The sequence below is a fragment of the Mus musculus genome, chromosome 1 (genome assembly GCF_000001635.26).
Source record: "Mus musculus strain C57BL/6J chromosome 1, GRCm38.p6 C57BL/6J".
Classification (NCBI taxonomy): domain Eukaryota; kingdom Metazoa; phylum Chordata; class Mammalia; order Rodentia; family Muridae; genus Mus; species Mus musculus.
Genome location: NC_000067.6, coordinates 51812072 through 51839896, shown reverse-complemented (window position 1 = coordinate 51839896; position 27825 = coordinate 51812072). Strand labels below are relative to the sequence as shown.

The following is a 27825-nucleotide window of genomic DNA, read 5'->3' as shown; positions in this document are numbered from 1 at the left end:
GGCAAAAGAGTCAGGAGAAGCCCCCATTCTGCTCCCACTGTTTTGATTCCCACAATAACACCAAGCTACTCAGCCATAATATATATGCAGAGGACCTAGGTGAGACCCATCCAGGCTCCCTGGTCTCTCAAGTTCTCATGAGTCCTGGTTAGTTGATCTGTGGGCTGTATTCTCATAGTGTGTCCCTGACCCCTCTGGCTCTTCCTCTTGCTCCTCTGCAGGACTTCCAGCCTCAGCCTAATGTTTGGCTGTGGTCCTTTGCATCTGCTCCCATTAAGTTGCTGGATGAAGTCTCTCTGGTCTCTTTGAGGATGATGCTAGGCTCTGGTCCCAGCACACTCTGCAGGCAGGACAGCTGTTGGTTGAAGGTTCTTATGGCTGAGTTGATGTCCCAGCCTCCCCACTTTGGACTTTGCCTGGTTACAGAAGATGGCCGGTTCAGGAGTCTTTGCTTGGGTTACTCTCAGATTCCATGGATTTTCTTTTGCCCTCAGTTGCCATCCGTAGGGCCATGCTCTTGTCCAGCAAGCACACCCAGCTGAGCCGCCCCCACCCCTCAGTTATTGTTCTCTGTTCTGGTTTGTTTTTCTTTTTTCTTACCCAGGTTTTAAAAAAAAATAATTTTTGAAAATTCTGGTTGTAACCCGGCATTATTTTGAGGTTTGGGGATTTGTGATAGACCTCCTTAAACTCTGAGACTCGCAAATTCAGTGTTACAGTGCCATGCTAGAGGACACTGTGCTGAGGCCCCCACACCCCACACCTGCCCTTTCCTTCCCTTTCACTTCATCCTGGACATTTTGCCTCTCCTCCTTTCTTTTGAGGAAGGCTTACTTTGATCTTTGTCTCCTCTTGCACTGAAGCTTGGATTGTTAGGTCGCTAACCGGGGTAGCTATGAGGAAATACCTTCATATACTTAACTGTCTTGGACTGTAAGTTTAGAAATGTTTACCTTCTTGGGAAAATCACCTTGTTGTTATAAATCAGCGTTCCAACTGTCCACCAGATAGTCATTCTAGCACATCATAAGGGGCAGCCTCAACTTTACAGTGTTGGTACTTTTGCCTTTAACAGTTTAATTGCACTTTGGCCTACGCCAAGTCAGCCATGCTGAATTAACTTCTTTGTAGAATGTAGTTATCTACAAAGTATATTACAAGGAAGCCAACGTAGGGACTCTTCCTCAGAAAACAGAACCCCCAGTTTCTCCTTTTCCTTGTCTTTTAGGTCTTCTTGTAGTCTGCCTTGCATCTTGATCAGGCTGGAAATGAACTTAGATTTAGCAGATGGACCTTAGGCATTTTTAAGCAAATTTTTGTGTGTGTGTGTGGGGGGGAGGTAACTTAGTTTAGAAACACTGAGATGTCAGAGCTGAACTAGATAGAGTTAGAAAGGGAAAGAGACAGTGGAGATTTTAGTTCTAGAAGAGAATGTTGAGTCTGAACTATTTGAAGAGGGCTGAGTTGAGAAGGGGAATTCCCGAGGGTGGTTGAAATGCTCTGGGATTCGGGATCACATGGGAGGGAATGCCAGTTTGAGAGCCTTGGAGGATGAGCACTTGAAACTGGATGGTGGAATCATTTATCTGAGTTCAGGAGATTTTTCTGAAACAGATTCTCTTCTGTTAAACCCTAGTTAAGGGAGCGATCCAACTGCGAGTGCTCGGAACAGACTGGGTGTGTTTTCCAGCCACCCATTTGGGCAGAGCTGGAGACACTGAAACCCGGGCTACTCTTGGGCCTGTGTGCCTGGGTATCGGTGGTGTCACGGTGAAGCGAATAGCTCAGTCTTTTCTGCTCTGCACATGAGGTGAAACAAACTTGGCAAGGAAATGGCAGGGTGGAGAGCAGAGAGTGTGGAGAAGGAAGCCCTGCCATTCCCCTGATGGCCACGTGGGCAGCACCACTATGATTAGCACTCTCGAGTAGAAATAAGGCAGAGGAAGGACATAAATACCAGCTGGGCTCTTTGCAGCATGCAACCCACCATTCTACCCTCATAGAAAATGACAGATGAGCCCCAAACCAAACTTTTTGAAACTGAATCCTGGTAATAGTCAGAGCTGTTTCAAAATGCACAGTGGAGGATGGTATCTTGGTGCTTGCTGGGCAAAAAGGTTTGGTGCTCAGGAAGCAGCTGGGTGGCTGATCTCGAAGTCTTGGGAATAAATACCAGGTTGCCCTCATTCCTAAGGTTCAGCTCCAGGGTGGAAGAGGTGGAGAAATCCCTGCTTTTCATGGGGTCTGGCAGAAATCATGCTTTTTCCCTGTGCTATCATCGTTCAGTCATAATGGTTCATCCTTGTGTGTGGTAAATAATGCTGACACGTCACAGAATAATGAGAAGCATGTGGATCATGGCTGCTTTTAGCTGAAACTTCCCTAGGATTTATTTAGGTTCTTTAATTATAGAGAGTTGGGAGGCCTGGCATATGGCTTTAGTTTATACTTATAAACGGTGGCCTTGGGGATGAGTGTGTGTGGAGTTGCCAGGGAGGAAGAGGAGTACGTCCAAAAGGGAGATTGTGTTCTTTGGGGGCATTCTTTTGGTCATTTAAAGAAGTGGAGCTCTGTGTCTGTAAGAGTTAAGAGCGGTGGCATTATTGTGACTTGAGGTGGGTGTGTCTTAGAGCAAGACAGCTTTTAAAGTGCTCAAATATTTTGGTACATTTTCATGGCAGTTAGAAATCAGTCACTTTCAAGAATCTTAAAAGAAGAAACATCCCTTTTGTGTTTTTTATCTTGTGCTAAAATTACGCCTGCCGTTTGATGAATCAAGTCCTTAAGCAGTTAAGTACTGTTGGTTTTCTGTATCCATGGATTCAAGCAACCTTGGATCAAAAATACCAAGAAAGCACATTATGTGTGCACTGAACACGTGCAGACGTCTCCTTTTGCCATTATTACATATTACAGCTATTTGTAGCACTAGTATTGGAGGAAGCATTGCAGTCCTCCAGAGACGGGTTAAAGTATTCCAGGAGCTGTGCAGCGGTTATTTGGAAATACAACATCACTTTATATAAGGGGGCTTGAACATCCACCATTTGGGTAGCCAGGGAGAGTCGGGAAGAGGAATGTCAGAAGATGCTGGGAGAAAAAAATTCTTCATAGGTGCCAAGGGATAATTATACTCCTGTTTGGTCAGACAGAAAAAAGTATGTGTTCAGCTTTGGTGTTTTGCCCACAGTAAACCCCTGGCAGAATTACTTAGTCATTTCCCCCAACCTTTTATGTGTGTGCATCTATGGGCCAAATGCTGTTATTCCTGTTTGAAGTAATTTTTCATTATTTGTTGCTCAAATAATATAGAAACAAAGCTAAATCCAGCCCTGGAACCACCTGCATTCAACAATCCAAGAGAATATTCAGTAAATCTGTGTGGTTGGAAAACTTTTTATGTAGTCACTGTAATATACTTTTTCCACCTTGCATGCCAAAGAAGACGATGTAAGTGACGTCTCTGAACTATTATCTGCAAGTTGGAACAGTGGGAGGGAGACAGGTGAGGAGGAAAGTCTAAGCAATGCTCTCCTTCCCTGCATGAAGGTCACAGAGAGAATGGGACTGGATATTTAGGTGTTTTATGAAGCTCACTCCCGCATTGTTCAGAGACAGTGCACGCATGCATTCATCCTGCATTGCACTGGTCATGTTACATATTAGATTTAAAGCTGTGTGCATAACACAGGGATTTATTGGCTAGAAAACCTCTACCATGCAGGAGCTTATATTGTAGAAGGGGATAATAATGTCTGCTTCTCTTTACTTTTAATCATACGTTTATTCAACAGTATGCTTAGTTTACTTATTACATGCAAGGCCACAGCTAAGTCGACCTGAAGGTTACAGAGTAAGAGCGGTTCGCCTCTGGTACCACACAACCGTCTAGCAGGAGATAAGATATGGAAGCTTAGACTATGTTTGAACTCCTCTGTGCCTAGCCTCCCTGCCTCCCACTTGCTTTCTCCGGGCTCCTTTGTCACATTGTGACCCAGCCAAAGTCAGAGGCGGGGTCAGTGGTCTCTCATTTCATTCTGGCGGTATGAAGGTACATCCTTGTTTGTGCCAGTCTTGTGAGATTTAAAATGAGTAACATTCTAGTAAATGGAGCTGTTCCTAGCTCCCAGTCCTGCCTTTTCCACTCTCACATATATTCATTCCTGCAGCGAGACCCTTCAACATGTGTTCGTTTCTTATTGGGACCCTGTGAAGTTCTTCTCAGGTCCCCTTCCATATGCCCTCCAGCATCATGGAAGTGCCCCCTGAAGCCTGTGTCAGCCTGCTTCCCTGCTAGCCTGGCCTTTGTTTATGCTCAGAAGCTCTTTGCCTTGCAAATTCATTCTTTGGAACTAATTTTTCCACCTCTTAGAATTTCTCTTCTCCGACTCCAGTCCCTACCCTCTTGGGTTGCTGTCTTGCTCAGCGCTGCTCTCCACATTATCAGGAGGCATGAGCTGTTCATGTTTGTTTCTTCTTTGCACAAAAGAGGCTGAATATTTTATATTCCCAGCTTGTTCTTGACACACTTTCAGTAAAGTAATGTCAACTCTCAGTAAATAATGTATTAACAAATGAGAAGTAGAAACTTGGCAAAAGTATTTATCATATTGCTCAGAGTTTTTTCTTTTCTTTTTTTTTTTTTTTTCAATGAAAGAAGGACATTTGTCTTGTTAGTAAAACTCAAGGAGGGACAGACCAACAGGAGGACTAGCCTCAGTGTCTTGATAGGGGACATCGTAAGGTAAGATGAGAAGTTGAGCGCCAGGCAGTGGCCAAGAACCTTGGTGAACTCTACATAGCCAGTGGGTCTTAAGTTCCATCTTGCATTGTGAAGTTCATAGTAGTCACAACTTGGTGGTATTTGAATGTGTCTTGCTAATGTTTGGGAAAAATATTTTTTATTATTATATTGATGCTTCCATAAATTGATAATGCTTTCTCATTATTTCGAAATGCTTGAGTATTGCCCTGAACAATACAATCTCAATATTACCCAGTTGTGGACTTGGCAGTGTGACATCTTCTCCTTGGCTCTCTGAATTACCTAGATTTTAATAGAAACACTTGTACACACGTGTGCGCACACACCCACACGTGCAGGAGAGATAAATAAAATTTCACTTTAAACTAAATAAATCAGTGTTATTTGCTTAGTAGAGAATTCATGGGAAAAGGTAAGTGGGCCAGAAAGGATGGATATATTGATTTGTATATTTTAAAAGTTGGCAAGAAATAAAATGTGATGATTTACCTGTGCTTTGAAGCAAATCACAGAGGCTCTTAGAATACCCAGGGGTACCCGATGAACATATATTAACCAGCTGAATCCTCCCACATTTTTTTCTTGTAGCTTTGCTTTGTCGGATGAAGCATACAGATCCCTCCGTGATCAAGATAAAGATCAATGCATTCTCATTACTGGGGAGAGTGGAGCAGGAAAAACAGGTGAGACCACCACCAAACTGACCTTGCCCTCTCTGGAAGGAGATGCTGTTGCAAGGCAGCAGGAAAGGAGCCAGGTAGCCCTTGGGAGCCAGGTGTCCACAGCTGCTGTGCAGGGGCTGATGCCCACAGTTGGTGTTCTGTGGACAGCACGTCTTGATGGAGGAGGGGTCAAGGCACCATCAGAGTGCCAGCCATCCAGTGTAAGTCACAGCACTGCTTCTCAACCCCCCAGAGCTGCGACCCTTTAGTACAGCTCCTCCCAACCATGAAGTTATTTTCGTTACAATGGAATTTTGCTACTGTTAGGAATTTCAATGTAAATATATGATGTGCAACTCCTGTGAAAGGGCCATTTGATCCTCTTTCCCCCAACACCAAAGGGTTTGTAACCCACAGGTAGAGACTCACTGCTCTAGAGTCTTTTGATCCTAAAGAACTGAGATTATGTAGATGTTGACCCATGTGTGCAAGGGCAGGCTGTGCTTCTAATAAAAGGATTTCAGTGTGGTCCTGAATGAGGAAATGGTTTTATTCTGGGAAGATTTGGAAATACTATTCTCTGTACCCAAACTCAGAAAGGATAAAACTGTAGCAGACATTAGTTTTGTTTGTTTGTTAAAACAGAAGGGCTAAGGGGTTTGGGGTAGGGTGGGATTTTCATGTTCCTCTGTAAAATGCTTACAGGTAAGACTCTCATAACTGGTCTTTCTCTGAGTATGCAGAAATGTGGCTGGGTTTCCATCTTGTATGTTATTTTAGTGACTAGACTTAACACTTTCTGAGTCCTCATTGATCAAGAAAAGAAACTTTCCCACAATTGTGCGGCCACTTGAGTCCATCTTAGCTCAGCCTTGAAAGCTTTCCTCTCAGCTTCAGGATGGCTTTTCTTGTATCTGACTCCTCGCACTTTCTCATGGGGCACCCCTTACCCACAGCCCCCTGTAATGAACAGGGAAATGTAAGGTAAGTGACCAGCTTCTTTCCTTGAGCCCCCCGGAGACAAACTGCATGGATTCTGTGGGTGTGGTGCAGGCTGTGGGTGCAGATAATGCAGGAACCTCCAAGTCACACAAGCATAGTGTCATAGGTTGGAAGAGATTTTAATCATAGGCCATCCCATATAAAATCTTCCACATGGGCAGCCAAACGCCTTGTGGTGATGGGATGCTTTTAATACTGTATTTGACTTACAGGTTCAACTAGTAAGTTTTTCTTCACCTACCTTTGTCTCCCAAGTGTTAGGATTTTCAGTGTTCACCACCATACCCAGCCTCAAGCTAGCATTGGTGGACAAGATTATTTCAAACCTACATGAAAATCGTTTATAAAACAAACAAACAAAACTCATGTTTTTGTTGTTCTTGTTCTGATTGAACTTTTGAGGAACTGGCACATCCTTGTTTTGCCTTTTCTCAGAGTTACTATCATATGTGGGTGATCATAGCATAGTTATTTTACTCTGCGCATTTGAGATGTGCTTGGTGCCGTATTTACATACTACCCATTTTTATTGTGGAGAAATTGAGACACAAAATGGCTCAGTAGTTTTCCTGAATATCTCTGTTACATTTACTGTTGCTGTGATAAAAATACCTTAAGGGAGAAAGGGTTTATTTTAGCTCAGATTTCCGGGTTATAGTCCATCATAGCAGGGAAGTCCTGGGAGCTTGAGAGAACTGGTTACATTATATCCACAGAGATATAGTTCATGACTGTGTTCTCTTGCCTTCTCCACTCATACAGGTCAGGATCCCTTGCTTAGGGAATGGTACCACCCACAGTGGGCATATTTTTCTATCTCAATTAACATAAGACAGTCTCTCAGAGACATAGCCCCAGCCAACCTGCTCCAGACAATCCATTGGTAGTCTTTTCTCCTTGTGATTCTACAGTGTACCAAGCCTCTACACTAAATGTCTACAATGAGTTACAGCAGGGCTGGGATTTTTGAATGTAGGTAATATAGTTTTAGAGTTCTGAGTTTTATCTGTTTTTAAACCTGAATCTTTTTGTCTTGGTGCTTCTTTTTGAGCACTGAACTAATATTACCCTTTGGTAGGTCCCCCTCTCCTAGTTTCTGCAGTCTTTTAAAAGGAGGAATTATGTTTTCTGTCTATGTATAGTCAAGTGATTAAATGAATCTCATTGTTCAATTTGAGGAGCTAGCCTCATGTCTATATTTGAGTAATTGTACCAGTTCTCCTAGAAATTGCCCAGAGTTAGCTATTTTAGTTATTTATAAGGTCTATTGTAGAAGTTAATTGATTGATTTGCTTAGTGTTGGACATCTTCATCTCTCTGTAGTCTCTCCTTAAGTAGTTTCAGGTTCTCTCTAATTAATCGAATGTCTTCTGCATTTATACTTGCACTAGCATTGCTTACTAGCATTGCTTATTTAATCTTTGAACTAATATATGCCATTTCTACAGGATAAGTGCACCTGAACGGTTCTGACCCATCTCAAACTAGCCATATATAGAATAGATTTGGTTTTTCTTTTCTCCTTACTGTTCTGACTTCAGTGAATTAGACCAGATTGTGTCATCATAACCTTGTTCTGGAGGTATACCTATCAGTATTTTTAATACCATCTTCTCCTGTACCTTACACTCAGGTTCACGTCCACTCCCATCAGTCTGTCTCGGGAAAGTACCGCATACAAGGTTGTTCTTCCTTCCTTTTTGTTCACATGGAGCCTCGAGTCCAAGCCGCCAGCTGTGATTTCCCTAGTCCTAGTCATAGCCATTCTCAGGAGTCTCTTGTTCCCTTCGTATACCCCAATCTCTCTTATAGACATTGTTTCTTGGCTGTTTAGAATATGGGAGCTTTAACCTGAAGAGTCGTCGTGGGGGGATGGCTTGCTCTTTATGCGTTTCTTCTAATTCTTTCACACAAGACAAAGTTAATTCCTAGAAGCTACCACAGTATCCTGTCTCTTTAGGATGGCCAGTGTAAGTGGTGGTGAACAACACTGAGCTATTGTTGATGCGCTTGCTTATTTATTTCTGTAGCTTTAAAAGCATAAGACACTTTCGTGTGGCATGCTGGCTTAGTTGCTTGTTGTCTTTATCTGGTGTGGTGAGGTAGCCCTTACAGCAGGGGTCTGTAATCTAGCTGTAACTCATCTCTCTCTCTCTCTCTCTCTCTCTCTCTCTCTCTCTCTCTCTCTCTCTCTCTCATCTTGTCCTTTTTGACTATGTCTGGCAGTTCACCTGTTCATTTCTCAGAGCTTCCTTTCTATTTTCTCTTGGAGTTCTTTATTCAGTCTTCTTTGTGACTAATGCCTTTAAAAAAAAAAAAAAAAAAGATTCCGACTATATCACTTTGTTCTTAAGTGAGTCATTTGGAAGTGGGCTGTGCTCACTTCAGTTGGTCCTGGCCACCTCTTCACCTCCTTTGAGCATATTTCTGAGACGTCAGCAGTCTTTTAATTAGCCCCAGCAATGTAGGGCATCTTTCTCAGAACTGTTAACTTTGCCCCGTGTTCCTGAAGCCAGGTTCCATCTCTTGGTAGGCTTGTGACTCTTTTAAGACACAGAGCAGAGGTGGAAACACATGGACTCTAATAATTCACATTAGCACCCATATACAAAACAGACGATCATAACTATACCTCTGGGAAACCTCCTGGCATGGACTGGTAGGTTGGCTGGCTGGCTTTCTGCAGGATGGGTCCTTGGATCATCTTTTAACATTGCCCCGAGGTTACTGGAAGCATCTGGCCTGCTTTTGAGGTGTTGAGCTTCAGCTGTCCATTATCACCAACCTTGTGGTGTGGAGAGGTGGCGCTGTACACCAGAGCAGCTGGTGTCCATACCCACTCAGCTGCACTCTTGGTGGGTGCTAATTTCTAAGCCCCTTTCTCATGGATCTTACTGGTATCTCCTCACACCCAGTTCCTGTGGAGACCCAGGTTGTGGTGGTCTTTGTATCTTTCTCTGTGTTTCTATATTTTCAAAACTGGTCATAGAAAAGTTGCCTCCAGTTTGACTATGATGTTAAGTTGTTACTAGACTCTAAAATGCAATAAAGCCCGGGATTTGTGTTTCTGTTTCATGGAATTATTTATGAGAAAATGAAATGATAGAAATTAAATATAGAGATTGCATTATGAGGAATTTGGGAAGGAGAAGAGAAGCCCGATTACATTTGAAATCATCATATTCACAAGTTTAATAATTTTAGTTCTACACACATGCAGCTATTTAACTTTTGTTAGTAGGTACGCAGCATGGAATAGAATTTGCCATGCACAAAGAGTCTGAAATGTACATTATATAAAGTGTTTTCATTTAGAATCTATACTTAGGAGTTTAGAGAGAACTTCCATGCGGTGTCAGAGGGCTTTTTTTTATATGAAGTAATTAATTTAACTGGGCCATAAAACCCCCTTGGCAGATGATGTGTTATTCGCCGTAAACACTGGAGATGCTCTCATGCTACTGGGTCATATAATATGGGCTTTTAGGGAGAGGCATGAACTCTTTGAGTGCTTTGGGGGTGCTGTTTAATTCATCATTGCTGTACTAAATAAAAAATTCATCATGCCTTTGAAAAGGGCCCAGCTATTTCTAGGCAGGGAACTTGGAGTCCACTCCTGTGGATTCAGATCCTTCGTGGCAGACTACTCAGGCTTCAGGAGGCAGCACATGATGGAGCCGTCAGATCAGAACACCTCCCAGGACATGGGTACATTCTGCACCTGAAACCACTGTCCTGACAGAAGCAAGCATTCAAAATTATTCAGTTGCTGGCTTTACAGTTCCATCAGGCTCTAGGAAACCGTCAGCTGTCTGCTCACAGAGTTCGAGCCTGCCTTGCTCATCAACCCCTAAATGACCTGGGTCCGGTTTATATGTGCGATAGCTCTCGGACCGCAGCCATGAGGACTTAAGCATTGAAAATACCGTGCTGGAAAAGCACAACTAAGCAGGCTCAGGGCCAAGATGCACCATGCTCTGTTCTGCCTCTTGCTGACACGTGTCTTTTACATGAATCACCACAGAGTCTGTGGCTCTCTCAAGAGGTAGACTACGTAAGATTTTATTTCAGTGAAAATGTTACAAGGCACACTCCTCTTGTAGTAAAGTCTACATCTCTCTTTCTCTTCTTTTTCTATGTTTTATTTACTTGTTTGTGTGTGTGTGTGTGTGTGTGTGTGTGTGTGTGTGAGACGTGTGTCATGCCACACATGTAGAGGTCAGAGAATAACTAGTAGGGATTGAGTCTTCTTCCACCATGTGTGTCACATGTAGCAAACTCTGGCTGCTCGGCTTGGCTGCAGGCACCTTTAAGCTGTTTTGCTGGCCCCATGACTGTATTTCTTATCAAAAAAAAAATTCTTGTCTTTTGTTTTCATTGATGTATTTCCTGTCTGATTAGTTTGCATATGCTGTAGCTGGGTTGTGAAGCCCTGGGGACTCTGAAGGAGATGTCCTTCTAAGTAGCAGAAGGGTCGTTTTATTGAACACAAACATGGCTTCATTGGTGGAGCTGTTCTTACTTGTTTGTTTGTTTGTTTGTTTGCTTGCTTGCTTATTGAGACAGGATCTCACTATATAGCCCTGGTTGTCCTGGAAGGCTGGTCTTGAACTCAGAGTCACTTGCGTCAGTCTCCTGAGTACTGGAATTAAAAGTGTGCACCACCAATGTGGCAGGCATTCATACTCTTAATGTCTCTCAAACGCCAGACCTTTGTAACAGCTGGGTCTCTAAAATTTAATCACGAGGACAGAGAGGTAGATAAATATATCAGAACCCCTTCCCCAACTCTGTGTGTGTGTGTGTGTGTGTGTGTGTGTGTGTGTGTGTGTGTGTGTGACTTATTTGACTTTATGTGACAGGCATGCTATTACGTGCATTTGTGAATGCAACTCTTGCAGATGTTTATTAACTCTTACACAAATATACTAAAGCTTTGTGACCAAAGCTTGTACTTGTAAGTTTGATTATATTTATAGCCCATCTACCCGGTCCTGAGACTGAATCCAAGCAGAGCCCACTTGGTAAACATGCAGAGGTTTTAATGCCTTAGGAAGTCCCATGTTCAGGATCACCTGTCTGGTTTTTTTTGTTTTTTGTTTTTCCTTTTTCACCAACCACCATTATACAATGCTCTCTCAATAAAATTTATTGAATGTGAACTCATTTTAACTTTGGATATGGGACATATATATAATAATATTATTCAAACCCAAGGCCAAGTGCCAATGAATACAGACAAGTTAGTTATTTTTTACCCTTATAGCCCTTTATTTATTTATTTATTTATCTACTTACTTATTTTTTAATTTATTTTTTAATTTATTTTTTAAAGATTTATTTATTATAGTTCCCAGCCCTGCTCGCACCCAAAGACTCCTTCATTTATTGTATGTAAGTACACTGTAGCTGCCTGAAACACATCAGAAAATGATGTGTCTGAAATACTTCAGAAGAGGGTGTCAGATCCCACTACGGATGGTTGTGAGCCAATATGTGGTTTCTGGGATTTGAACTCAGGACCTTCAGAAGAGCAGTCAGTTCTCTTAACAGCTGAGCCATCTCTCTGGCCCCCCTTATAGTCCTTTAAAGTCTCCAGAATGAGTTATCTATAAGCTCTTTTCATTCCTTGTAGGAATTAATTATGGGATAGATATCCTGAGCTAGAAGTATCTTATTATATATAGGTCACCTGTCTGGGAATGCAGAATATGTGCTAAACCTTAAATGCTCTACTGTGTTTGAGAAGAGATTTGGCCTTGAACATCATATGTTGTCTAGCTGCTAACAACTGCGGGTTCAAGTTTCATGTAGGCATAAATTTGAACACGCCTGGGTTAGATAACATGATGCAATCTTCATTGTTTCTAAGCTGTGTGGCTACATTTTGCCAAGTTTAAGACTCTGTATTTGTAGACTTACCAGTCAGTAATTAAAAAAGTAGATTTTGAACCCTGGAAGATGATATCCAAATCTTCCCTATCTTCAGCAGTATGTGTTTCCTTTATAGGGGTCATTACATGAAGATTTAGTTTTTATAAATACATAAAGATTTGAATACAGATTCAAATTTATTCAAACTTTAGAATTTAAAGGAAAGAAAGCTGAACGCCTCATGTGATAAGCATGATCCCCTGTTCCCAGCATGGAGAGGCATGGAAATGTTCATAGAACACAGCCATGTAGCTTGTCCTTACATTTACTAGTGTTTTTAAAAGTAGCGGCTGTCTCATGAACTACTTGTGTTAAAGATGAGATATTATGTCAGTGGAAAAAAAATTAGGAGTTATCTCTTTTAGACAGCATGACTTTATTTGAAAAAAACTGTGCATGTCTTTGCGTGTGAGGGCATGGTATCGTGGTCAGAGGGCAACTCCATTACCCCTTACCCTCTACCCTGTGGCTGCTGCATGGGCTACAAGGATCTCAACCAAGATTGTTGGGCATGAGCAGCAAGCATTTTTAACCACTGAGCCTTCTCCTTGGCCTCCTGGAAAAAAATTATTTTTAATTCCTGTTTCTAGAAATGAATTATTAAATGAGTTGTGTAGTAGAATTCCTTAAGGAAATTAAGACTGTGAGCATAGATACTTTCTACCAACTTAGAAATAAGTTTTTAAAACTTGAGTTATATCCTTGAAATATACTTAAAAACTATTTGGATTGTTTAAGTATATTTTAAAGCTAGTAAAAGTGCCTATCTTCCATTGAATTAAACCATCTTTACCTGCCAGTAGGTTCTGTCGGTTTATGTGCATTGGAATAGGTGATGTAAACCCAATGTACATGCCACAAGATCTGCTTCCAGACCCAATCCTGCCTCTTTCTGGGCCATCCATAAGCTCCATGAGGCCACATTAGGTCTAGTATCACCTGTGGGCTCTTTTTCCATCCCCTTTCCTTCTTCCCCAGCTTCATCTGGACCAAAACTGGATTTCCAGAGGAGCCATTGTGGTTGAGTCTCAAGTTTGAGGCTTGACTGAAGAAAGCTCCAGTTACTGGAATAAACAAAGCAGCCTGGACCTTTTATGTTTGATTTTAGTTTAACTAACAGAAAACGTACTGTTTTATTTAAAGCATATTCTGTTTTAAGAGAGTTATCTTGCTATAAATAGATTCAGTTTGTTAGCTTTGTAAAGAGAAGAAGGACCAGAGATTTATCTCAAAAAAGGAGACAATCCTTCATATATATAAGTGAAATGGTGTGTAGTGGGGCAATGAATGGTACTCTGGAGACAGAAAATGAAGAAGCACCAGGAAATGTGTTGTATGACAGTGACTGTAGGTGTAGACACCATTTCTAGAGATCCTATGCAGAGCCCAAGACCCGTAGACAGGATGTCAGCATCCATCAGATCTAGAAAGAGGAGTTCAGATCAAGGGTAGAGGGAAACTTGGCCACCAAAGACTCAAGGGAAATACAGACAGTGTACAGAATCCCTGAGAATAATGGGATATATGTTTAGGGACTGTCTTAGGGTTTTCATTGTTGTGAAGACACCATGACCATGGTAACTCTTATAAAGGAAAACATTTAATTGGGGCTGGCTTACAGTTTCAGAGGTTCAGTCCGTTATCATCACAATGGTAGGTGGTAAACATGGTGGGAAAGCATGCAGGCAGACGTAGTGCTGGAGGATCCAAGATGTCTACATCTTGATCCTCAGGCAGCAGAAGAAGGCAGCAGTATACCACACTGGGTGGAAGCCTGTCCCCAAAGTTAAACACTTCCTCCAACAAGGCCCTAGCTCCCAATAGTGCCAGGTCCTGTTGTCCAAGCATTCAAATACATGAGTCTATGGAGCCATTCCTATTTAAACCACACAGGGACTTTGAATAAAGGCTATTTCATTAGATCTTGCAAAGTTAAAAAGATCATTGTACTTCTATGGTTGTTAAAAGGAGGTAGCAATAGTGGATCATCACAGACTACTAGAGAGTTTGTACGGCCCCATTTGGATTACCCAGAAAGGAAACTGGATTGAGATTTAACTCTAGTATACACCCTCTACCTATAGTTCTTAAGACTCCCCCAGTTTGTTTCTTTCCTTATGCCATAAATACTGGTACTCCCAAAGGACACCAGAGCCTTGTGACCTATGTAGATTCTTGGAGCTTCTTACTCGCTGTTAGTTGACACTTTCTATTGTCCAGGCATCTGCATGCACATTCACATGCTGTTGAGTTTGGGGAGATGTTACTATAACCTATCTAAAGCTTCCCATAAGAAACAGCCATGCCAGGGTAGCCTTAGTTCATCCGTCTGCAGGTGCATCATCACATACCTGAAAAGGCAAATAAAGATGTGAAACAATGCTAGATGTGCATACCCTGACTACCCAGACCAGCGTATTTCGTTCTGCTTGCTGGCTCTTAGTTGAGCGTTTCCCAGATGTTGACCATGGATTATTGGAACTAGACACATGAAAAGACGCCATGGCAAATAAACTTGAAGGCTATATAGCATTCTAGAGCCCCTTTGGAGTTCTGCAACATGCAGAGGCATAAGAAAAGCTCTAAGACGCCCTCGGATAGGGACACTTGCTTCACTGTGTTTCCCTTGCTGGGGACCCACATTCATTGGCCTCGAATCACCTTCTCTTTGAACACATGCTGATATGCTATCCCTTGGAATTTAGTGTTATGGGTTTTGTGATGATGTGTGATGCTTCTTGGTCTTGAGAAACCCTAAGAAACCATGTTAGCTAAGTATTTTCTGCTCTGTGTGATGGGTTCTTCATCAGCTTGACTTTCAGGGTTACTTATAAAATGTACACAAATGACTGCCCCAGAAAGATTGTAAATCCCCATTAGTTGCTCACTTTTGGAGCTGAAGAGTAATCAGCCTGACCTAATTGTGAACAAACTGATTTGACTCAGAAACTATTTTGAAGGAAAACAGTTCTTTTAAACTTCAGAAATACATTTGGCAAAGATGTATAGATGCCCAAGTTATTTTTGGCTTGAATCACAAACAGAACATAGATGTATGTGTTTGATTACTCTGAATGTGAGTCTTCTGAGATTTTTTTGTTGACCATGTAACTTAGCTTTTGTTTTTAACAGCTCAGAAATAGGCTTCAAGCGCAAGCCATATTCTAACTAAATTGATGATATATCAGTTTAAAATGCAGAGCTGAAAAAGTTTCCAAAACATGTGTCTACCCAACAATAAAGATGTTTGGAAATGCAGCTAGTGAATCTTCTCTCCAAATATGATTCAAAGATTCTTTAGAATTGAGTAACATGGCTGTTTCCCTCCACAGAGGCCAGCAAGCTCGTCATGTCCTATGTCGCTGCCGTGTGCGGAAAAGGAGCAGAAGTCAATCAGGTCAAGGAACAGCTTCTGCAGTCCAACCCTGTCCTGGAAGGTAAGGATTTCATGTTTGGTCCTTGTGATTCAAATAGCAAACTGTGTTCGTTCACTTCAACTGCCCAGTGTTCAGGGAGGGAAGAGGACACCCACCGTTCAGGCCAAAGCCTATAGAGGAATTAAGCCTTGTGAGGCTTTGTTTCAAGTATTGAAAAGAGGCAATAGCTTACTCATGGAAAAGGAACTTTCCCATTTAAAAAATACTTTTGCCATTCCATTTTTATGTAACTTACTTTGGTTTGCTTTTAAGAAATTGACTGTTTTTGCAGTTGATGGTGTAGTGATGTTTTATTATTCATGGTAATGCCTGTGGCTGGTTATGTCTGTTGTCATGGAAATCAAGGACCGAAGAAAGCCCAAATGCTATGTAGTTCTCCTAAGCTTTGTTGTTAGCTCTCTGGTAACTAGCTCATTATTCTTGGAGGCTAGAAATCTAAGAACAAAATCCTGCTAAGATAGGTTTCATTTGGAGACCTCTCTCATCTTAGAGACAACTCCCACCTTATTCATGTAAGCTCTTCTTGTGTGTTTCTTGGGAACAAAACCAGAAGTGAGCTCCCTGGTGTCCCTTCTCCATGCTCCACACACATAAGTACCTCCCAGAAGCTTACCTCTCCATTCTGTCGCATAGAGCGTAAGCGCTTTAATATATGAATGAGGAAAAGGGGCAAGCACACTGGCCCATCATCAAGAATAAATTAGAGATGAATTCTTTCACCAGATGAAAAATAACATTTACCGTTGGTATAAACAAACCATGCTTACATTAAAAATGAAATTAGGATCCTGGAGAAGAATAGTTGCTGCTCTTGCAGAGGGCTTGGGTTTGGTTCCTAACACATACATGGCCCCTTACAGCTGTCAGTAAATCTGATTCCAGAGTTACTTCTGGCTTTTGCAGACATCAGGCATGGATGTAGTGTGCGTATGTATACACGCACGCACACACATATATGTGCATATATATATATACATGCTTGCCATATATATATATATATATATGTATATGTATATACATATATATATATACACACACACATATACACACACAAAATAAAAACTGAGTAAATTTTTTTTTAAATCATGAAATTCCAGCTTTTCCTTATTGGAGAGAGGCTATTAAATTTGTCTTATAGTATAAGTGTCTCAGTGTTGTGACTAACACAGTTGGAGCACCAGTTGGATTTCTTAGCCTTGGAGCTGCTGTGCTGGGCACGTCTTTGGTATGAGTGGGAGGCCTGCTCTAGCATTTATGGCCTCTGCTTGCCACGTGTCAGTTACACCCTTGTACCTGTTGGGATTAAAAAAACAAAAAAACAAAACCTCCAAATATTGGCACTGTCCCCCAGGGAGTCAAAAGCATACTTTTAGAATCTGGGCCAGAGGAATAGTTTGGCTCAACCCATTGCTCCAAGCACAGAAGGACAAGATTGAAGGCTAACGAAAGCAGAGCTATCTTGGGATTGGTAGGCAACCCTTGACATGGAGGGTCGCAATCCCTCCCTGTTGCCTTTTCTACTCTGCCTGGGCCCCTCCTTCCCTCTGGGAAATCTTCTTGAACTCTGAGCAGTGACTATGGCTTTGTGCCCACTGATGTGCCCGACTGGCAGCATAGGGGAGGCATGGAGCCCAATAGGCTATTACGGTTTGATCGCTCCTCCATTTAGTACCTTAACTGGTAGAGTCTGTAAGAAGTGGCATCACTACATTTTACTAATCTGAGATCTGGCCCCTTTGCTTCCTCCCTTTGCCTTTAGGTTATGTGCTCTGCATGAGCTGATTTCTGCACAGGCTTATTTTAGGAATGCTGTGGTTGAAAGCAACAACGTAGCGGAATGCTGCAGCTTGCATTTTTGACTAGGATCTTTTTATTTGGTGGTATTTGAAATGACGCTGCAGTGCAGGAAATGGAAGAAATGTCCACTGTGGGTGTGTGTTATCTTTTATGGGAACGCTTTGCTTTTTAACTGGAGCTGCTACTGTAAATGAACGTTCAGAACAACGAACTTTATAAAAAACAAAACAAAACAAAAAAAAAACAAAAAACCCAACCAACCAACAACTGTGGAATGTGTCTCGGGTGTTCTATAATGGAGTACTTGTTTCAGATTTCCAGACTCACAGTAAAAGACTGGAGAGTTTAGGGTTGTGTTTATAATATGCAGCTCAGACTTGTTCGAGGAAGAGATGGTTTATGGCTTGCAGATGGGGCTCTGAACCAAGTGCTGGAGCAGCGCTTCGCTCCTTCCTGACTGTCAGGCCACAGTCTAGTGATCTTTGTGTCAGCATCTTGAACTGGGATTTAGGCCTGTTCTAATTATTTGACTTGGCAGGTCTACATTTCAAACCTGGCATAAAGGACTAGCCCATAAAAGCATGGGAAATGTTGCAGTTTAATGGTGACCAGGTCAGGTGTCCACTGTCGTCAAGGTTGCGTTCACAGATGACTTTTGCTTGGCAGTGAATTTGTGAGAATCCCCCTTTCCTCAGCGTGTTTCCTTTGCTGAGGTTTCCAGTGCTTTCTCTCTCAGTGTACAAATGTCAGCCTATCTTCTTCTGAAGTGAGAGTTTGGTGTCAGGAACTCAATAAACCATACTTGGCCCAAGCATCTCTAAATATAAGGAACCTTCTCTGTTGACTTTGTAAATTTTGACTTAACCTATTTTGAGCCAGCCATGTGGTGTTTGTTTGTTTGTTGAAATAAGGTCTGGCTAGCCTAGTACTTACTCTTGCTCTGTGACACTTCCCTGTCACCCTAACCCTCATTTAACTTGATGAAGTCACGGAGGCTTCAGAAATGTGGTATCTAGCCTCTTATTCAAAAGGTTCGTTTTGTTTAACCACATCTTCAGGAATGATGCTGCTAGTCTCAATTGTGACTTGTCACCAAAACAGCTTGGGTTGGAGGGGGCCTTTGTAGGAATGCAGAGTTTTGTGTCCTCCAGGGTGTACTGGGCTGGCCTGGGTTCCCTTCAGGGTTTGGGATGTTCTGTCGGGGCATCCACAGGGAGCCTTTCTACATATGTGACCTGTACTCACACGACTCTCTTCTCCCTTTGCATCACCCCAGCTTGGCTTGTGAGTGTTTGTGCACAGGCTTGGTGAAGCTGTCCATTTGCTGTCACAACTACACTGTCACCTGTGTTAAACAGGACCATTCTGTGACCGGGGCAGAACCACCCCGCAGCTCTCATGGGTCCTCATTTCAAAGGTTGTCCCGGGGCAGATCGGTCTTCTGGAAGCAACTGAGATCAAAACAGACTTGGGCTGTGCATTTTGGGTCACTTTGTGTTCTAGAATGTTTCTTATAGGTCTGCCTGTTGGGCATGAGCTACCAAAGTCTGTATCATTTTTATCTTATTTGAAATGACTCATTTTCCAACTCTCAGTATAGTTCTTACTGTACTGTAGTTATGTAATCACATTTACATAAATAGCTTTATTTCAAAATTAAACGGTTTTCAGTTTCACATGCCTCCTGCAATCTATATTCCTCACCCACGTGCACCAAACCTATAAGGATAGAAAATGATTTCTGAAATAACCTGAGTGGTAGTTTTGGCGGAGGACTAGGCACCTGCTTGATGCCCAGTAGGTTCCTGTGGAAAGGGGTTAATCGGTGTCAACCTAGGCAAGGTTAAGTTTAGAGCAGTGCTCGAAACAATGCCAGGATGCAACGCTGCCACTTGCTCTCTTTCTGTGTATTTCTAACCACTGAGGGAAGTTTAAGAAACTTATTAAAATTTCTGCTAGATCTATTTGCGTGGGAATTGTGTGTAGACATGCCATCACTGCAAGCTCTGCTTGCCAGGGTTATTCCTGCCCAGTACTACACTTGCTTTATGTTTCCGCTCAGTATTATTTTTTCTATCAGCTTTAACGATGCATCTGTTTCTCTCTCGTTAGCTTTTGGAAATGCCAAGACTGTGAGGAATGACAACTCATCTAGATTCGTAAGTATTTGTATAAGCTTAAGTGCTAACACTAATATTTAGTCCATGTGTGTTTAAACAAGCAGATGTTTAACATTTCTTAATACACACATCTTTAAAGCCAGGAGGCACCCAGCCCCAGTTGAGACCACTGTAAGTTCTATAAAAGTTCTTTGTTTGTTTTCTGAGATTCTTTTCTTTTTTTTTTTTCTTTTTTTCTTTTTTTTTTTTTTTTAGTGGCAAAGTATTTTTATCATGTTTTCTCTTCGTCTTTAATCAAAAAAAATTACAGAAAGCTATTTATAACCATTTCTTACTCATCTAGAGTTTGGTATTTAGAAGTCATAATTAAGACTCAGAAATTCAATAAAAAAGAAAGATCAAGTGAGTGTTGTTTGCATACTCTGTCGCCTTTGTCTCTTGTTTGATGACCTCAGAGAGGATGGGATGTATTTTAAAACGTCTTGGCAATAAAATCACTAGGCTTAGTAAGTGCAGGGGCCTGGGGGAACTGAGTACTGAAAACTGAGGCTAATTGATGTGTTGTCTTGACTGAGTCTGGCCCTTGCTGCTCTTCCAGCCTCCACTCCTGTTAGGGTCCAGCATGTGACTGCACCTTGTCGAGTTTGGTCCTCCACCTCACTTCAGGCCCCTGATTTTCACAAAGATACAAACACTACCTGTGTTTTTGGTTTTTGCAGTGCTGGAAACTTCGTGCCTGCCAATTTATACCTTGTAGTACCCCACTTTTTCTCCTCTCTGATTCTTTTGGTTACAAGGTTTTGTTAAGTTCCTCAGGCAGGCCTTGAACTCTCTCATTTCTATTGCTTCAGCATCCTGAGTAGGTGGGATTATACATCTCTATAGTTTGGTCTGACCCCATGAAGGGATTTTGAGATTTTTTCTTCTTCTGTGGTTTAACTAATTTTTCATATTAAAAGATCATTGACTTTAGCAATCCTCTTGTCCATTGCTTGTGCCCTTGGTAATTTCTGATGCTTCTCTACCAGAGATTCTCCTTGCCCCTACCTCAGATCCCTCTTGGCCTTCTTACACAGGTTGTCCAAAGCTTAAATAAAGAAATGGTCTCTGTGGAGATAGTTTTTGTAGCTTAGAAAGTAGAAAGCTAAATAAGTACTTAAACCCAAGGCTGTGAATTTTCCCACCGGATCAGCCTGTAAAGCCCTTATAACCAGTTTGACCTAGGCATTTACTTGTATGGTAACATGGGTAATCTCATTGCATGGATAGAATTTGAAGTGAAGTAATTCCATTGATTGGGCTTCTTTATGTGATAAAACTTAATTTTGTTTGCAAATTGTGTGTACATGCACTTGTAAAGATATTTACAAATACATGTGACCATGACAATACAAAGGCAGAAAACTATATTGCTTAAAAGGTCATTATAGTGCAATTTAAGATCCAGTGAATGGGTTGGTAGGTGATTTATCTTATTAAATAGCTTTAGAGAAATCCTCTTATGAGTATTAGGATTTGAGATTAACACTTGATTAGATTAAATCATTTCATGCCTACCTTCTAGTAATTTCTCTGCTTTGTCATCTATGACTTGATTAATAGCACACCTAAATATGTGTTGTAATTTTATAATTAGACTCTATGCTATTTTGCGTGTGACTGTGATATTGCTTGACAGAGTACCCTTGACTATGTTCAGGTCGGATAACCTAGAATGAATTTATTGGTCACTTTACTGAGAACTCTGACAGAGCCTGTAATTAAGACACATTGGTCCTAGCTGACACTTGTAACCAGTACATTCAAGGACATACCTCAGTGTCTCCCATATGCCCCAGTATTTTTAGATTGACTTCTGGAACCTTTTTATTTTCTTTTAAGAAAGAGACTTATTAGCATTATTGCCTCAGCAGTGGGTGAAACATCTACTGTATGCAGACTGCTAAGCTGGATCGGCTCTGGAGGGAAGCGGGTGGCATTTGCACTGTTAGAAAGTGCTTTTGTCCAGCCTCAGCCTCTCATTCATTACGACTTTTGCTTGTTTGTTGTTTGTGTAGCCCTAACTGTTCTAGGACTCTGTCTGAAGACCATGCTGGTCTTGAACTCAAGGAAATAGTCCTGCTTCTGCCTCTCGAGTGGTGGTAATAAAGGCATGTGCTACCATTCAATAAGAATTTTAGCCCAGCAGTGGTGGCACACACCTTTAATCCCAGCACTTGGGAGACAGAGACAGGTGGATCTCTGAGTTTGAGGTCAGCCTGGTCTACAGGGTAAGTTCCAGGACAGCCAAAGCTACAGAGAAACCCTGTCTCAAAGAACCAGGAAAAAAATTAAAATGTATGGATTTGTTTTTGTGTTTTACTATAAGTATGTATACACCTCCCATGTAGCTGGAGTGATCTTTGCAGACAGGTTCCAGCAAGCCTCTGTCATGCCTCTTACCTTTACCTGCATAAGCTGGGTGCTCTCTAGACCTGCACATGCTGGGTGCTCTCAAGACCTGCACATGCTGGGTGCTCTCTAGACCTGCACATGCTGGGTGCTCTCTAGACCTGCACATGCTGGGTGCTCTCTAGACCTGTACATGCTGGGTGGCATATTGTATTACTTATGTCTCCCTTCAAATGATACCTTGGTAATAACTTTCTCTCTTTTTATTTTATTTTATTTTTTTTACTGGCTATTTTCTTTATTTACATTTCAAATGTTATCTCCTTTTCTGGTCCCCCTTCCAAAACCCCCTAACCCTTCCCTCGTCCCCTGCTTCTATGACGGTGTTCCTTCATCTACTCCACCTCCCCACCCTTGAATTCCCTTACACTGGGGCTTCGAGCCTTCACAGGTCCAAGGCCCTCTCCTTCCAATGATGCCCGACAAGGCTATCCTCTGCTATATATGTGGCAGGATCCATGGGTCGCTCCATGTCTACTCCTTGGTTGGTGGTTTAGTCCTTGGGAGCTCTGGGAGGTCTGGTTGGCTGATATTATTATTATTCCTATGAGATTGCAAACTCCTTCAGCTCCTCTAGTGCTTTCTCTAACTCCTCCATAGGGGACCCCATGCTCAGTCCAATGGATGGCTGAGAGCACCTGCCTCTGTATTTGTCAGGCGCTGGCAGAGCTTCTCAGGAGACAGCTATATCAGGCTCCTGTCAGCAAGCACTTGTTGGCATCTACAGTAAATAAGTCTCTGGGTTTGGTGACTATGGGATGGATCCCCAGGTCAGGCAGTCTCTGGCCTTTTCCTTCAGTCTCTGCTCTACACTTTGTCTCCATATTTTCTGTCATGAGTATTTTTGTTCCCCTTTGTAAGAAGGACTGAAGCACCCACACTTTGGTCTTCCTTCTTGAGCTTCCTGTGGTCTGTGAATTGTATCTTGGGTATTCTGAGCATTTAGGCTAATATCCACTTATCAGTGAGAGTGCATACCATGTGTGTTTTCTTTGTGTTTGGGTTACCTCACTCAGGATGTTATTTTCTAGTTCCATCCATTTGCCTAAGAATTTCATGAATTCATTGTTTTTAATAGCTGAGTAGTACTCCATTGTGTAAATGTACCACATTTTCTGTGTCCATTCCTCTGTTGAAGGACATCTGGGTTCTTTCCAGCTTCCGGCTATTATATATAAAGCTACTATGAACATAATGGAGAATGTGTCCTTTTTATATGTTAGAGAACTGAATCCAAGAACACATCAAAACTATCATTCACCACGATCAAGTAGGCTTCATCCCAGGGATTCGGGATGGTTCAATATATGGAATCCATCAACATAAACCACTACATAAGCAAACTCAAAGAAAGAAAACACATGATCATTTCATTAGATGCTGAAAAAGCATTTGACAAAACTCAACATCACTTCATGTTAAAAGTCTTGGAAATATCAGGCAACATAGACACTCAGAAAACACTTAACCAGTGAATGCTTCTCTTTAAGAAGCGTTTAGACTCATTAGGGAGGTTGGGCATATCTAAAACTAGTGATGACATAGTACATGCATTTTTAAGTTTTCCAGAAAGCTACATGTGAAGTTTTATGGACTTTTAAAGAAGATTTCATGGTAGAAAATAGTGTTAAATGGACTCAGAAATCCTGTGGAGAACAGGAAAGATTGGCTGGGTACCATGAAGAAGCCTGGGCCTGAGTTTACCATAGTTTGTTGCTGGAATGTGTGGAAGGGGTATTAAGACCATGGACTAAGATTCCAACTGGAGCATGCTGAGAATCAAGTTTAGAGGCCTACACTTTTTGTTAAGTTACAGAAAGCCACAAGTCATTTCCAAGTAGACTAGTGACATCATCAGATCCCAGCTTTAGATGAGCTGTGAGGGTGTGGCTGCCTTAGGGCCATTCCTTCAGCGAGGAAATTCACACTGCTATCCTACAGCTATCCAACAGTTTACTGGTGGTTGGCTTCCTGTTCTCCTCCTTGCAGTGTTTATACTCTTGTCATTTACTGTCTGGCAGCTTCTTCAGAGAAGTCACCAGGACCTCAGACTGAATTAATCCTATACTTTCCTGTGTGTGTGTGTCCCTACATACATCTGCAGTGGTTTTTGTTTTGTTTTGTTTTTGTTTTTCTCTTGGTGTTCAAATACCTTACGAAGTCAACTTAGGAAGGATTTATTTTGGCTTATGGTTTAAGAAGCATCCATGTTGATCTCTGACATTATGCCATCTGTCCTTTGGTCGGTCTCTGTGTCCAAAAGGTTCCACAGCTTTCCCAAAGAGCTCCACCAGCTGGCACCAAATGTTCAAACATCAAGCTGTGGGGAATATTTCACACTCACACTGTCACCTTGGAAGATTTCCAACTCTTGTTTCCTAAGCCCCTCCACCTGCTGTCAGGATCCTGTTGCCTCCTGTGCCCAGGGACTCCTGTGAAGGGTATCTCCTTCTTGGAGGTCAACCCCTAGCCCACCTCTTTTAGAGTTTTCTTTTCTCTTCTCTAGTTGCTTTTCCTCCTGTGTTCCCGCTATTCTGGAGGGCCTCTCTGTCAAGACCCAGCCTTTCCCTGCCACTCTGGCTAGCTCTCTGTGTTCATCTGTTGCTGCTCCTACTGGAAGCTATCAACATTTCTCCCCTAATCAGTGCAGCCACCTGATACCCTGGTCCCTTGATACCATTGCATCTGGTCCTGCTCCTTTCTAGTCCAATGCACATTAATCAGGTGAGCTTGTAAAAGTGTCGAATCTGATCATGCCTCCTTGTTTAGGAGCCTTCAGGAACAATGGGTCACGTCAGGAGAATGTCTAAAGGTCACAGTGCTCTGAGTTTGTTCTCTAAGCTGAAAGCTTCCCTCACTGTCATGACAAGAGCTGGTCCTTGTGCCTGCTCCTTCTGTTCCCTAACTCCTGTCCACCTAACTTCAGACCCTTTGCATTAACGATGAACTCACTTCCTCTTCCCTTCTCTTCCCACCTTGCATAACCATGTGTATCCATGAGCTCTGGCCAGCTTGTCTCTCCACCACTATGTCCTATTTACCAGGCTGCCAGCTCCTTCCCAGCAGAGATGGTGTCTAGTTTTTTGTTTTGTTTTATTTTTTCCCCCTCTGCCTTTGTCAACCTAGAAGAAATGATTTGGAGACATTTGCTTGATGCACGTGACGATATGAAAAGGATAGATGGCAGTGGAAGAGGAGACCTCAGGGAGTGGCTGTAAGCTAATAAAAAAGTCACAAATTGCGTTGTTGACTAAGTGCCATGTGGTCATAGTTTTTCACCCTTCCTATCACATTTTGAAAATTAATGTAACTCTTAGGGAAAATTATATACGAAGTGTCTATTTGATTATGATTAAGGTAGCACATGACACAAAACACACAGAAAAAGTTTTTACTAATAAAATAAACATACTCATTTCCAAACACAGAGCAATTGCCATGGGTATTCTGATGATCATGGTACTCTTCAGTGGATGCATCGGAGACTGACTGTAAACATCACAATGCTAAGCCCCAGCCAACTTAAGATACTGTCTATAAAATGCAATGTGAATCTGGGCTCTATATTTCTATACAGTGTAGGTCAAAAGCCACTAAAAGGAATAACTAGACTTTGGTTCTAAGCTTGTGATACCACATCATTGCGTGTTGGTTACAGCAGATGGGAACTTGGAGTGTTGCCGTTCACTTACTGCCTGATGCCGAGTTTGTATGGCTAACACATTCGCCTATAAAATGAAATAACTTATCTTTCCAATCAGTTTCTCTGCCAAGACTATTACTTGTGCTTTTTGTTATGACTATAAAAAGAGAAAGAGGGGCTGGAGAGATGGCTTAGCAGTTTAAGAGTTCTGACTGCTCTTCCAGAGGTCCTGAGTTCAAACCCCACCACCACATGGTGGCTCACAACCATCTGTAATGGAATCCGATGCTTCTTCTGGTGTGTCTGAAGACAGCAACAGTGTACTCACATTCATAAAATAAATAAATCTTGAGAGAGAGAGAGAAAGAGAGAGCTATATGAATATGTTCTGGCGGGGTGTAAGGGTGGGGGTGCCTCAGCGGGCCCATGCCAAGGCATCCCTTCCCCCTGAGAGACCAGACACACACTGGTATAGTATAGAATAGAGTTTATTTAGGGCATGGGGAGGCGCGTTAAGAGGGTAGCAGAGGCAGAGAAAGGCAAAGTGAAGGAAAGAGTAGAGAAGTGGAGGGCGGCCATGAATGGGGAATGGGGGGGGGGGCAAGCAGAAAGCAAGAATAAGGGAGACAAAAGATTAAGAAAGAAGTGAGGGGCCAAGCAGCCTCTTTTATAGTGGGCCAAGCCTACCTGGGTGGAGTTTAGACAAAATACCAACACTTTTAGTCTTGATTTGAAAACGGTCTGAAGTGAAAAAAATTACGTGATGGAAAGGAGCACCCCTGTCCCCCTCCCTCCATGTGTGTGCTGGTCTGTGTGCATGTGTGTCAGCCACGATCCTGGTGGGCTTTAGGACTAGGGTATACAGTGTGAATTATTCATGGAGGCACATGGCTTTGAGTCATGCTTATATGAAGTACCTTTTCTTAATTACATTGAAACAAAAGACTAAAAATGAGTTGGTGTGCTGTTTTCCAAAACACAGGCTTTTGAGATGAACTTACAGAGTCTTTCTTTGACAGGGCAAATACATGGATATTGAATTTGACTTTAAAGGCGATCCGCTGGGAGGAGTGATAAGTAACTGTGAGTATTTTTACTTGACTCTTTATAAGCCAGTTGAGAATAATAAAACAAGCATTTTAAAATAGTGGGAAAAATTTAAGTACTGTATCTTGAAGAGGTGAGAAGAGGTCTGTTTACTTTTCTAAAAAATTTTAGCCATTGAATTCCAAATTGCTTTGTGATATAATGTAAGGTATAGATGTGTATATACATGTATGTATGCATGCATATACATACCTTACATTATGTATGCGTGCATATACATATATATTGTTTGTTTTGGTGTTTTGAGTTTTTTCCCTTTTCCATTATTTTATTTATTCACTTTGCATTCTGATTGCTGCCCCCCTTCTCCCAGTCCCCCACTTTACTCAATCCCTCCTCCCATTCTCCCCCAGCTCTCCCTGGGTAACCCCAATCCTGAGACATCAAGTCTCTGGAGGGCTAGGTGCATCTTCTCCCATTAAGGCCAGACAAGGCAGCCCAGTTAGGGGAACGGATTCACAGGTAGGCAACAGATTTAGGTAGAGCACCTGCTCTAGTTGTTGGGGGACCCTTGTGAAAACTGAGCTGCACATCTGCTACATGTGTGTGGCGGTGGGGAGAGGGGGGTCCAGGTCCAGCCTGTGATGCTTTTTGGTTGGTGGTTCAGTCTTTGAGAGACCCTAACAGTCCAGGTTAGTTGATACTGTTGGTCTTCCTATGGGGTTCTTATCCCCTCCGGGTCCCTCAATCCTTCCATCAACTCTTCTGTAAGACTCTGAGCTTCACTCAATGTTTGGCTGTGGCCCTCTGCATCTGTTTCAGTCAGCTGATGTGTAGAGCCTCTCAGAGGACAGTTATGCTAGGCTCTTGTCTGCAAGCATAACAAAGTATCATTAATAGTGTCAGGGATCGGTGCATGCCCATGGGATGGTCTAAAGTTGGACCAGTTATTGGTCAGTTATTCCCT

General features: G+C 42.1%; 1 protein-coding gene across 10 annotated transcripts in view; it reads left to right on the top strand.

The window, feature by feature from the left end:
• Myo1b (myosin IB) overlaps positions 1-27825 on the top strand; it is a 166306-nt gene that overhangs the window by 76167 nt on the left and 62314 nt on the right. For all 10 annotated transcript variants that reach the window (NM_001290982.1, NM_010863.4, NM_001161817.2 and 7 more), the window contains 4 exons: positions 5354-5448; positions 15696-15800; positions 19710-19756; positions 26831-26894. In NM_001290982.1, coding sequence (NP_001277911.1) covers positions 5354-5448; positions 15696-15800; positions 19710-19756; positions 26831-26894 — 311 coding nt within the window. The remainder of the gene's footprint in view (positions 1-5353; positions 5449-15695; positions 15801-19709; positions 19757-26830; positions 26895-27825) is intronic.